Genomic DNA, 14,108 nt, shown 5'->3' with positions numbered 1-14,108 from the left:
GGCCTCACCTCACGGCCTCACCTGCCTCCCCTCACCGCACGTCACTGGTCCCTTCCCACCACACACTGGTTGCTAGTTAGCTGGGTAGCTTTCGTTTGACTAATTTAGATACAACACTTGGTTAAAGTGAGTTGGGATTTGCGTTTACATGCACACAAAAAAACGATTACTGACAATAAACGGGTATAAATAATGAATTAATTAATAAACCGTTTAAGGTGTATACATGCATTTAAGAAATCTGAATATTGACACACAGAAACCTAGGTGTGTTAAACGGGTTTTCATAAACCGATAACGGCAGTAAACGGATAAGGAATATAGGTTTATTCCGTTTACATGAGTACTTGAATAACCAGATAACTACAAAAACCCGATAATAATCGGTTTATTAGTGTGCATGTAAACGCGCTCAACTGAGTTGATGCTAGACATTGCACTTGGAGGGAAATTAGTGATTCACCTGAATGTGAGTTCTTAGGTTGGTGTTCGATGTCTTGGACGTCGACAACATCTTGGTTTTTGGATTGCAAAGCAGACATCTGAACACGTACCTGTATCTGAGGATTCAACAAGTGTCATATATGTCTGAAGATAAGGCCACGGTGTGGTAGGGCCAGTTGGCTGATCTTCTCGCTCTCCTCCTGTCTCATCCTCCATCCTGTCATGTACGTGTGTCTTTCTGCGAGTTCCACTGCCGTACGCATGCGCATGTTTCGATAGATACAGTCAGACAGGAGAGGCAGAGTAGAAGCTCGCGCATGAACCATGAACATGTCCAACTAACAACTCTGATTGATTGTTCACTCTGATTGTTGTTTCAAAATAGCAAACCTGGTTTCATTTCTTAGTTATGTCCTGGATTTTGTAGCGTTTGTGGACGCTACGTCGCTACTTGATCAAAAAAATAACGTCACTACAGGAAAGTTACTTGATTCATAAAGCAGCGACGCTACGGTCAAGCTACTGGAAAATGTAGTTTAACTAATAGCTTCGCTACATGTAGCGGCGCTACTGCCCATCACTGTATTTCAATGAGTTTCAAGGTGTGATGAAGACATGGTTAGTTAGAGCTGCCTCCTTTGAGAATGTGCCTCATTCAGACCATGGCTCATATACTGCACATATGTCCAGTCCGCATAAAGCAATATCAGTGGGCATGATAAGCAGAAAGGGTAAAAGCTGTAGTGGCAGCAATAAATCTTCAACAGTTTCATCAGTAAGAAGAAAGGCAGATGCGCTCATATCACGTGCTGCTGCCTTACAACAGAAACACTCGCTTGAAAAGCAAGAAGCTGACCTGGAGTCAATGAAAGCCAATATCAGAGCTGAAATGGAAAGGCTTGAGCTACAAACTGATATTGATGCTGCAACAGCCAAAATTAAAACATTGGAAGCCTTTGAGGATGGTGACTATGATCCTGACGCTTGTGTGGGGGAGGAGCAGTATTATACTGGTCATCCAGCAGAAAATTGTGATTTACAGGATGAAGAGAACCAAGGAAAACCTGTGGCGAAGGATAATGAAAATAGCTTCATTGACTCCAATTCAATAAACTCAAGTCATGATGCCCCTAGTGGTCAAGTTGAAGTATTACAACCAAGGCACACAACAAGGACAGCAGCATCAGCACCGCAGCATCGCTCCATCCAAGTAAGACAAAGCTCTCGGACAGAAAGCAATGACTTTATTCAAGTAATGCAGCGAGAAAACGAAATCACTGAAATGCTAATGAAGGAGCAACGCTCGTGGATGTTGCAACACAATGGAAGACGTTGAGTTTTTGGATGAAATAAATAGCACATCAAACATGCGAACTGTAATCATGAAGCTCCCATTTAAACTCAGGGGAAAGTGGAGAACAACTGCATATGCATACTATGAATGCAATCAGAAAAGAGCAAAGTTTCCAGTATTGGTCGACTTCATTGAAAAGCATGCATGCATTGCATCAGACCCCATGTCTGGAGAAATACAGGATGTCATGCCAAAAAGGGATATTAAAGTGTACAAATCACACAGCAATAAGCCTGCTCATGGTTATAAGGGAAGTAGTTTTGTTACTGTGACAAGCCCAGAAGTCGGTGAGGAGCAAAAACCTTTCCAAAACATCAAATCAGACCATAAAGGCATTACTTTTCAGAAGCGCTGTGTATTTTGTGCAGGAAAACACACCTCTGAAACATGCAACATGAACAAGAAATCTCACAATGAAAAGATTGACTGCTTAAAAGCACAAGGAATTTGCTTTGGCTGTCTAACGAAAGGACATCTAAGCAAAGACTGTCAAAAAAGAATGAAATGTGAGGTTTGTTCAATGAAACATCCAAAAATATTGCACATCTTCAAGAAAAGGATTGAACGAAAGGACAACTCTGATAAATACACCCAAGTAGCTTCTGTAAGTAGTGCATTAGTCTCCTTAAATGGCAGGAACCACACTGGGGCCGGTGGTCTACAAACCCTACCCATTATCCCAGTTCAAATCAAGTTGTCAAACTCAAACCAGACTGAGCAGGCTTACAGATTTATGGATCAGGGAAGCACTGCAAGTTTTTGTAATCAAGCCCTTCAAGAAGATTTGCATGCCAAGGCCAAGAGAACAAAAATCCTCTTAAAAACAAGGGGTCGGGAGAAAATGATTGACACTCCCTTTGTCAAAGGTCTTGAAGTGAGTGGCATCGAAGGCAATGATTTTTATCAGGTGCCTAAAGTTTACTCACAAGGGGAAATTCCTGCTGGAAAAGAGCACATTCCCACTCAAGAGACAATAAATAAATGGAAATACCTCAAAGAAATTAAGTAGCCTGAACTGGAATGTGAAATCGGGTTGCTTATAGGAACTAACGCACCAAAGCTAATGGAGCTGTGGAAAATAATAAAAGTCAAAATGGAGGACCCTTTGCTGTTAAGACAGTCCTAGGTTGGGTTGTGAATGGACTGAATCAGGAAACCACTGAATCTGAGAATGTTTCATGTGCTGTTGTGAATCGGATATCAGTGACGGACTTAAGTGAGCTGCTGGTGCAGCAATACAATCATGACTTTCCAGAGAAAGGTTGTGATGAGAAGAAAGAGATGTCAGTTGAAGACAAACAATTCTTAAAGATCATAGCAGATTCAGCTGAAATCAAAGAGGGACATTATCAGCTTGAACTCCCATTTAAAGAGCAGAATGTCATGATGCCAAACAATCGCAAACTTGCAGAGCAGAGAGCAGAATCATTAAAAAGGAAATTCAAAAGGACCAAAGTTTTCCATGATGAATATAAAACATTCTTGGACGCTGTGATAGCAAAAGGTCACGCTCAGCTATTGCCCCAAGAGCAGCTCAAACCTGAGAGTGGAAAAGTGTGGTACATACCACATCATGGGGTTCACCACCCAAAGAAAGGCAAGATTTGTGTAGTGTTCGATTGTTCTGCATCTTATCAAGGATCTCCATTATACAACAAGCTTATTCCGGGTCCTAATCTTACCAATACACTACTTGGTGTGCTCATTCGATTCAGACAACAGACAGCTTTCATGGCTGATGTCGAGGGGATGTACCATCAGGTCAAGGTTGCTCCAGCCCAGCAGGATTACCTTCGCTTTCTTTGGTGGCCAGGAGATGTCAGTTTACCTCTCGCTGAGTACAAGATGACAGTACATCTATTTGGTGCCACTTCATCAGCAAGTTGTGCTACCTATGCTCTCACTAAAACAGCAGAAGACAACACAGATGATTTCTCTGCAGAAGCTGTTGAAACTGTCAGAAGATATTTCTATGTTGATGACTGCCTAAAATCTGTCACTTCTGCTGTTTAAGCCGTGAAGTTGTGGAAAGAACTCAAGGACCTTTGCGCACAGGGAGGATTTAATCTGACAAAGTGGACAAGCAACAGTAAAACTGTACTGGCCTCCATCCTAAACAGTGAAAAACTCAAAGAGGTAAAAAACCTGGACTTAGAGACCCAAGACAGCCTTCCAATAGAAAGAGCCCTAGGGATACAGTGGCATGTGGAGGAAGATGTTTTTCAATTTCAAGTCTGTTTAAAATCTCAACCAGCCACAAGGAGAGGCATCCTTTTTACAGTCTACTCTGTGTATGACCCACTTGGATTTCTTTCACCATTTATCTTCACTGCAAAGCATGTCCTACAAGAGTTGTGCAAACTCAATTGTGGGTGGGACGAAGAAATCCCGGAAGCTCACAAGAAAGAGTGTCAAAGATGGCTCATGGGATTAAAACAGATAGAAAACTTCAGGATTGATCGATGTATCAAACCAAAGAATTATGCACAAATCAAATCTGCACAATTGCACAATTTTAGTGATGCAAGCGAGATGGATACGGTGTTGTCACCTACCTTAAGATGACAAATGAAGATGAAGAAGTTCCCATATCCTTCATGTCAGGAAATTCACGTGTCGTGCCTCTGAAAAAGGTCACTGTCCCAAGATTGGAGCTCACAGCAGCAGTACTGGCAGTACGCATGGACAAGATGATCAGAACCGAACTGCAAATCCAATTATGCAAATCTATCTTCTGGACCGACAGTATATCTGTTCTGAGATACATCATGAATGAAACACTAAGGTTTCAGACATGTGTAGCTAGCAGAATAAGTCTGATAAGAGAAGCAACAGAAACATCACAGTGGAAATACATCAACACTAAAACTGAATCCAGCAGATTATGCATCTCGGGGATTGACAGCAGAATCGTTCATGAAATGTAGGACTTGGATAAACGGTCCATTGTTTCTGAAAAAACCTGAGGACAAATGACCCGAGATTCCGGACGCACTTTAAGTGGTCAATGACAGCTATCCTGATGATCCAGAGGTGAAGAAGGAAAAATTCAATGTGAACCCAACCATTGCAACTGACCTTAATGCCACAAGCAAACTATTGTATCACTACTCTGATTGGAGGAAGCTGAAAAGAGCAGTCGCATATAAAACCTTCATATAAAAGATCACTTGCTGCTTTTGAGTAAGAAGAGGAAGGAAGTATTTACTTCTACTCAAGCACAAGAACCAAAACGGATACAGCTGATTGAGAAGGAGATGAGAGTGTTTAAAACCTCTGTGAGAGGTCTCACACTCTCTAAGGATAACTTGGATAAGGCTGAAGCAGCAGTGTTGTGTTTCTGTCAAAAACAGTCTTTTCCAGAGAAAGTGGAAACTTTGAAAATGAGAAAACCTGTCAAAGGAAGCAGTACATTCTATAAATTGGATCCAGTGTATGAGAATGGATTGGTAAAGGTTGGAGGAAGGCTAACTAAAATGGCAATGCCTGAGGAAGCAAAGCACCCAACCATTCAAGGAAAACACCACGTCTCTAAAATCATACTTCGAGATACTCATCAACAAGTTGGTCACAGTGGAAGGAATCATAGGTTACCCAGGTTAAGGCAAAAATACTGGATACCATGTGCAAATGCATTATCCAGAAAAATCATATCTGAATGTACTGTGTGCATGCATGCATGGAAATGCAGGAGAACAAAAAATGTCAGATCTGCCAAAAGACAGTTACACCAGACCTACCACCATTCACACATGTTGGAGTGGATTACTTTGTCCCAATGGAGGTGAAAAGAGGACGAAGCATTGTTAAACGATATGGAGTTATCTTTACCTGTCTAACAACCAGAGCAGTGCATTTGGAAGTAGCTCACTCATTGGATACAGATTCATGCATAAATGCCTGCAGACATTTTGTCAGCAGAAGAGGCCAAGTATTGGAGATCAGGTCAGACAATGGGACGAATTTCGTTGCCACTGAAAGAGAGCTGAAGGAATCCATAAAGGAGTGAAATCTAAGCAAAATAGAGCAAGCCCTCCAGCAAAAGGATGTGAAATGGACCTTTAATCCCCCTTTATGGAGCACATCATGGCGGAGTATGGGAAAGATTAATCCGGCTTGTAAAGAAAACTCTGCTATCCATCACAACAAACTCTTGATGATGAAAGCCTTTCAACAGTTCTGTGTGAAGTTGAAGGAATTCTAAACAGCCGACCAATAACTGCAGTGTCAAATGATCCAAATACTTTGAACCTCTCACACCCAACCATTTGCTGCAGCTCAAGGTCAAACCTTCGTTGCCCCCAGGCTTATTTCATCAACAAGATACATACTCGAGATGCCGCTGGCGACAAGTGCAGTACATTGCAAATTTGTATTGGACCAGATTGATCAAAGAATATCTACCACTTTTGCAAGAAAGACAGCAATGGAATCGCATTAAAAGGAACTTCATACCTGGAGACATTGTATTAATTATGGATTCAAATGCACCTCGTGGATCCTGGTTAATGGCAAGAGTTATGGAGACGCATCCTGGATCTGGAGGACTAATTCGAAGTGTTCTTCTTAAGACAAAAACCAGCCAGCTGGAAAGACCGATAAGCAAAATATGCCTACTGGTGCCTGCCTTGGAATAAGAACATAACTGAAGATATATAATTAAGACCCCTCTGCCTTCTATCTGAAGACTGACTTTGTCTGGCTCTTTTAGATTTTTTGTTTATTGTTATTAAAGATGCCCATAACGATAGGGGCCGGTATGTTACAGCTAGTATTTTGTTTTTGCCTAGAAAGGCCACCTAATTGTGACGTTTGTAGTCAACTCACTATAAAGGACAACAAATCTCACGGCGCCCTGCTAAAAAAAGCCACAGTGATGGGCAACCTGTGTGAGAGACACCGTCGAGGAACAGTTTTTAACCTTACAAACCGTACCGTACACATCGTACAAGTACCCTTTAAGTTATATAACATTATCAAAAAAATAACTATGTTGTTTATTATTTTATTTGAGTTTTGCTTATTTCTTTTGAATATTGTAAAGGCCTATTTTCTTTGTTGCATGTGCAAAAGTTTGTTATTTTATTTTTGAGCAAACACATCGCAACATCATCCAAACCATCGGAGGCCAAGCAACTCTTATGGAGTCACATAATCTGTGCATTAGGACAGTGGTTCCCAAAGTGTGGGTCGCGCCCCCCTAGGGGGTCGCGGAGGTATTGCAGGGGGGTCGCGGGGGAGGGGTACGGTTTGCGTGAACTGCAGAACCGCGTCTGTTGTTAAGGTGGCACGTAATACAGTTGTTTAGTCTACATGCCACCATGAGCCTATACCACCTTAACTAACGGACCACTCACCCTGGGGTGCGTTTCCCAAAAACGTTTTGATAACAGTAGCCATGCGTGAGTCTGAGAACTGAACATTTTAAAATGGAAAAGTTTTTAACAGCGGGTCCAATCAAGCGTAAGCCTACTTTACAGTACGAGCCATCAAGCACTCCGACTCAGAAAAAGACGAGGAGATATGACGAGGTGTACATCGGGCTGGGCTTCACTAGTACGCTGGTAGGTGGTGAGGAAAGACCGCAGTGTGTTCTATGTTTAAGAGTGCTAGCCGCTGACAGTCTAAAACCCAGCAAGCTTAAACGTCACCTGGAGACCACACACCCTGAGCATAAAGACAAGCCGGCTGATTTCTTTCAGAGAAAATTAAATAACTGTCGTATCCAACAGACTAGTTTCGTAAAATCTGCGTCTGTCCCTGCCAATGCTCAGCTTGCCTCCTATAAAGTGGCCTACCGTGTCGCACAGTGCAAAAAACCACACTCAATAGCTGAGGAACTGATACTGCCCTGTGCTATCGATATGGTTGCCACTATGATTGACGAGGCAACAGCAAACAAGTTAAAAGTGATTCCCCTCTCTAACAACACTGTTGGGAGACGCATACTTGATATGTCAAGTGACATAGCGGAGCAGGTCAACGATATGGTGCGTGCAAGCACCCGGTTTGCTCTGCAGGTGGATGAAGCCACCGACAGCAACAAGGACTGTTTATTAATCACATACGTCCGATTCATTGCTGCAGGGGACATGAAAGAGGACCTGTTGTTCTGCAAAAAACTTAAAACGCGAGCCACTGCTGATGAACTTTTCAAAGTAATTGACACTTACTTGCAAGAGGCCAATCTGAAGTGGGAGGGTTGTGTTGGGGTGTGTACAGATGGGGCTCAGGCAATGGCTGGGAAGCACAACGGGCTCCAAGCGCTCATAAAGCGTGTGTCGCCCAACGTTCATTGGACTCACTGTATGATCCATCGAGAAGCGTTGGCTTCTAAACAGCTGAGTCCCGAATTGAACGAGGTGATGACGGACGTCATTGCCACAGTGAACTACATCAAAACGCGCCCTGTTAAGGCCCGACTTTTCTCTGCGCTATGCGAGGAAATGGGATCCAATCACACAGCTGTTTTGTTTCACAGCGAAGCGCGATGGTTGTCACGTGGGAAGGTTCTGTCCAGGGTATTTGAGCTGCGGGAGGAAATTCGGATTTTTTTGGAGGAGGAGGGTCATGACCTCGCGGTTAACTACAGTGATGAAAATTTTCTTACGAAAGTTGCCTACCTCAGTGACATGTTCCAGAAATTAAATGAACTAAATCTGCAGATGCAAGGAACCAACACCCACCTTCCGCATCTTGCAGATAAAATAAAATCATTTTCAAGGAAATTGGAAATGTGGGAGCGGAAAATTGGGGAGGGAAACATAGACTCATTTCAGAACCTTCATGCTTTTCTTGAATCCAACAACATTCAGAACACAATCGTGCCTTGTATGAGAGCACACATCTCTGCCCTACAACAACATTTTCAGAGGTATTTTTCAGTGAAGGATTCAGCACAATATGACTGGATCCTAGACCCCTTCACTGCAGCCGCACCTACTGACTTCAGCACTGCTGAAGAGGAGCAGTTCATTGATATCACATCAGACTCCACACTGAAACTGCAGTTTCAGGCCAAGTTACTGACTGCATTTTGGATTGGGGTGGAGGAGGACTACCCACTATTGGGTGGAAAGGCAATGGCAGTATTACTCCCTTTTGCCACGTCTTATCTTTGTGAGGTGGGCTTTTCTGCAGTGGCCTCCATAAAGACCAAATACAGGTCAAAGCTGGACATTGAGAATGAACTGAGGGTGGCCATCTCACAGTTGCCACCACGATTTGAAAAGATCTGCAGTTCAAAGCAAGCCCACACTAGTCACTGAGATGTATGAAATATTTTATGAAAAAACAAATCTGGGGTATTTTTTCAAATTCAGTGCAGATGTTAAAAAGATGAAATAGGTTCAAAGTTGTACAATTTAAAAGTAAATGTAAGTTACTTTTTTTGTTATTTTGTCACTCAAGAAGAGAAGTTGCAGTTGCAAAGTTGTTAAAACAGTGCTGTTGCACACAAAACACATGAATACATGTTATTTTGAAGTGTCTTGTAATGGTGATTATGCCCTTATTGTTTATTTGTACTGTTTGCGTGAATTTCAAAATACATTTTCAAGAAACTAAAAGTTTCGGTGTTTAGGGGGGGCTCCAAAATATGTTTAGGTCTTAAAGGGGGTCCCAGCAGAAAAAGTTTGGGAACCACTGCATTAGGAAATGTCCCCAATGCTCAGCTGCTATATTAAATTGGATTGTTTCTCGTACTGAAGTCCGGTTTTGTTAAAACACCAGGAACGGCTGTTTTGATTCCTGTTATCTAGGATCAGAACGTAATTCCCAAAATCACAGGCAAGACCACCTTGGTCTGCTAATCTCAGAGTGATTTAGAACACCAGCTGCCTTTGTATCACTGCTTTATACTTGGGTGACCAGATTTGAGGTGGGGAAAAAGAGGACACTTGCGATTGTTGGGGGGTGGGGGGAAGCGCCAGTCAATTTAGGTACACGCTTAATGGTCCCAACAGTGAAAACCGGGCGTTTTCATGAATTTATAAAACCCCCCCGGACGCTCCGGACAGGACGTAAAAAGAGGACATGTCCGGGCAAAAGAGGACGTTTGGTCACCCTACTTTATACGGTGGCTGACTCGGTGCAAAGGCGCAACAACAGCCTGAAACACTTTTAAAAAATACAGAAACGGGGACGCTGAAAAAGTGACGCACACAGCTGGGACCAAAGCACTTTTGGCGGGTTATAAAGTTGGCCAACTATCCCTTTTGGCAGAGTTTCAAAATTGTGTTTTAACAGAATATTTAAAATGACTCGGTTAGCTACGTTAGCAAGCTAGCTTACAGCGTTCACATGGTTCCGTTGACACTTGCCGGAGGGCCTATCTTGCGCTTCGAGTTAACGCGACCGACACCCGATCACATTAATCTCCCGCCTCTGGAAACTCAAAGCAAAAAAGCCCACTTTCCAGAGCTCGACTATTGCGAAAAATGGATTTATATGATGAAGATTTATGGCATTAATGTCTATGGCGCTATTTTATGCAACATGCCATGCTAGCTTAATATACTGTATATTAGGGTGACCAGATTTGAGGTGGCGAAAAAGAGGACACTTGTGATTGTTGGGGGGTGGGGGGAAGCGCCAGTCAATTTAAGTACACGCTTAATGGTCCCAACAGTGAAAACCGGGCGTTTTCATGAATTTATAAACCCCCGGACGCTCCGGACATGACGTAAAAAGAGGACATGTCCGGGCAAAAGAGGACGTTTGGTCACCCTACTGTATATCCAAGCCTGCTAGCTTTCCATTCAATGTTAAAACGAAGTACACTGGATATAAACTCCGCAAACAGGCGAATACATACCAGTTTCACCCACTGTCTCTGCTACCTCCCTCCATGCCTGGTTCCTCCTGTTTGTGGTCGTACAAAACCGGGTGATTCCCTACAGTTATTAGCATTTCTTGGTCAATGAGGAAATGAGTCGAGCTATGGCTCTCCTGGCATTTTTACATACACGTGATTTGATTGGCTGGCGCTTCCGTCAACGCTTGAAAAGTTGAATTTTTCTCAACTTTCGACGCGACGCGACGGAACCACAATGCAGTTCGGCGACGCTTAACGTCACCCCGTTTAAAGCGAATTGGGGAGTTCCGCCAAGCGTTAACAGAACGGAACTGTGTGTAGGCCTACAGCAGATCTGCAATGATATCAGAAGGAGTCATGTGATCACATTGTTAAAACAATACGATAAAACATTCAACACTTTTGTGGTGTTCATCTTTGTGTTACTCAGCCAGTGTTCATGGGTCTCGTTGACCCGCTGCCTTTTTTGGACTTTTAATTCAACACAATCAAACTATTTCATTTCATATTACTCAACAGATGTTTACTTTATCCCAAATACAAGCAATATAAACAGCATATATGGTTAATATTTTCCGTTTACCTTTCATGGATCACATTAACGAATTAAAGTGCAACTCGTTTTCTGTTTGTTTTTTAATAAAATGTTAAAAAAAAAAAAAAAAAGAAAGAAAGAAAATCTATGATAATCAACATACAGCTCCGATGCTCGATCTCATCCTCTTCCTCAAAGTTGGACTCAACATTTTCAGAACTGTGATCCTCAAATTCCGGAACCTCTTCCTCTACATCATCATCAGAAGCGTCTCTGACTTCCAAAATCAATTACAAGGCCCTTTAAGCATTGTATATGTTGGCCATATTGATCAGTTATGATAAGGAACCACACTGGCAAAGCTTTAATCACATCGGTGTAGAGGATGCCCTCATCTACATGCTGCACAGAGCCAACTCACACCTGGAGAAGCCGCACAGCTCACTAAGAATCCTGTTCTTCAACATCTCCAGCGCCTTCAATACGATACAGCCACACATGCTCGCTGAGAAGCTGTCACTGATGAAGGTGGATCACAGCTTGGTGGCCTGAATCACTGACTACCTCACCAGCAGACCTCAGTATGTCAGACTGCATGGCAGCGTGTCTGATGTGCTGGTGAGCAACACTGGAGCCCCCCAAGGAACTGTGCTGTCACCATTCCTGTTCCCCCTCTACACCTCTGACTTTCGCTTCAACTCCGGCTCATGCCACCTACAGAAGTTCTCCGATGACTCGTCCATCGTCAGCTGCATCACAGATGACAACGAGGAGGAGTACAGGGCCCTGGTGGAGAACTTTGTAGGCTGGTGTGACAACAACCACCTCCAGCTCAACATCAGCAGGACTAAGGAGCTGGTGGTGGACTTCATGCGGAGCACGAAGAGGTCTCTAACCCCCATCACCATCAGGGGGGAGGAGGTGGAGGTGGTGAACAGCTACAAGTTCCTGGGAGTGCACTTGAACAATAAACTGGACTGGAGTGACAACACTGATGCTCTCTTCAGGAAGGGACAGAGCAAGCTGTTCTTCCGGGGCGGCAGTGGCTCAGTAGGGACTCGGTCTTGGGACCGAAGAGTCGCCGGTTCACATCATTAATAAAAGTATGTCTTCTTCTTCTTCTTCTGAGGGGGCTCAGCTCCTTCAACGTGTGCATGAGGCTGCTGCAGACGTTCTACCAGTCTGTGGGGGCCAGTGTGCTCTTCTTTGCCGTGGTGTGCTGGGGGGGGAACACCAACAAAAGGGATGCTGACAGGCTGAACAAGCTGGTGAGGAAGGCTAGCTATGTAGTTGGAGTTAAACTGGACAATCAGAAAGAGGTGGCTGAGGGGAGGACGAGGAGGAAACTGGACAGTATCCTGGATAACCCCTCCCACCCCTCCATGCAGAGCTAGTGAAGATGAGGAGTACGTTCAGCCTCAGACTCATCCCACCTCGACCCTTTGTGCCTGTAGCCATCAGGCTGCACAACAAGGGGTAAACCATGTGACCCACTGACAATAACCCAGACTGCACATCAAGCCTGCACTTCTGCACTTCTGCACTTCTGCACTTCTGCACTTCTGCACAATAACTGCAGTTTCTTTCTGCACACAGTACATCATGTGTATATTTTTAACAAAACGGACTCCAAATGTATTTATGCTGACATCATATCTTTTATTTTCTGCTCAAACAGCTTGTTTTAAAACCGTTATCTGTATATCATTTTTATATTTAAAATTGTATTTCATATCTTTGTGTAAATCTGTTCTGTTTTTTCTTATCTCCATTTGTTGCTGCATAAACACTTGTATTTCCCCACGTGGATTAATAAACGTACATCTTATCTCGTCTTATCTTATCTTTTCCACGTTTCTGTTGTGTTTTGAGCTTCTTGCAGCGATCCTTAACAGTATTTTCTTAATGCTGCGCTTCACGTCAACGCTGCACATTGTCCTTCCTGGTGAATTCTTTCTAGCAGAGCAGAACCCATACTGCTTCTGGAGGAGGAACCCTGTATCGATTGGAGCCTCTCGGAGCATCTGATCCCAATCTCTATCATTATCCTTGGGATCAATAAAGTATATCCAGCTCTGGAAAAAATGAAGAGACCACTGCAGCATTATCAGTTTCTCTGGTTTGACTATTTATAGGTATGTCTTTGAGTTGAATTTTAAAAAATGTATTATTGTATTCTATAAACTACTGACAACATTTCTCTGTGTTGGAATTCAACAGACACAGGAATGGTTGCCATACATGTAGAGATAAAGATTTAAGAAACAGAAAGAGTGGTCTCTTTTTTCTGGAGCTATTGAAGAATTTTCCATCTAATTTAGAAAGCCAATTTAACAAAAACAGAACATCTCAAAACTACACAAAATGATTATCTTGATAATTAAGTTCCATATTTTTCCTGTGAGGTGATTATTACGCTGTCTGGCAGTATGAGCTTGTAACAGTTCTCTGTATCAAAACCACACAGACTTCCTATTCTGCAGATAGCATGGAGATTTTTGCTATGCTGTAGACTATGTAAATAACCTGCATTAAGTGTGAGGTAACAGAGATCAAATGTTCACTGGGTTCAAAGTTTAGTTTTGGTTTCCTTTAAGCTATTTCCAAGTAGTATGTAAAGTTTCCAATAAAACAAATTAAAGCTTATTAGGAAATGCTTGATTAATTGATGAATTTTAGGCAGATTACCCCTGTGTTTCACTAAAGTAAGTCAGTTCACTAGTGTTGTCTTCAAACCAGCGGTGGTGAAAAGTAAACAACACAAATGTATTTCTGCTTTCTACTGAAGTGCAATTTAGAGTACCTGTAATTTACTCATTTCTTTCCCGTAACCCTAACCTTAGTTATTAAATATCTTCGTATTTTTATGTTTCGTCAAACAAAACCAAACATCTAAAGGCGTTCATTTGAGCCTTTAAAATTGTGGCAGGTATCGGCACATCCATCCATAAAATTATCAT

General features: G+C 42.7%; 1 protein-coding gene across 1 annotated transcript; it reads left to right on the top strand.

Moving 5' to 3' along the window:
* Window positions 1–6,987: 6,987 nt before the first annotated feature.
* On the top strand, window positions 6,988–9,429 carry LOC134882433 (zinc finger BED domain-containing protein 5-like). The gene has a single exon (XM_063910111.1). It carries the CDS (start codon window positions 7,228–7,230, stop codon window positions 9,064–9,066), a length of 1,839 nt encoding a protein of 612 aa, XP_063766181.1. The 5' UTR covers window positions 6,988–7,227; the 3' UTR covers window positions 9,067–9,429.
* Window positions 9,430–14,108: the final 4,679 nt, after the last annotated feature.

This window comes from Eleginops maclovinus, chromosome 20, assembly GCF_036324505.1.
Source record: "Eleginops maclovinus isolate JMC-PN-2008 ecotype Puerto Natales chromosome 20, JC_Emac_rtc_rv5, whole genome shotgun sequence".
Lineage (NCBI taxonomy): Eukaryota > Metazoa > Chordata > Actinopteri > Perciformes > Eleginopidae > Eleginops > Eleginops maclovinus.
The sequence above is the reverse complement of the archived record's forward strand: the minus strand, read 5'-3'. Positions and strand labels throughout refer to the sequence as shown.

Bases quoted from the DNA above. Each gene is read 5' to 3' on its own strand.
- LOC134882433 (XM_063910111.1), top strand. From the start codon at position 7,228: ATGGAAAAGTTTTTAACAGCGGGTCCAATCAAGCGTAAGCCTACTTTA.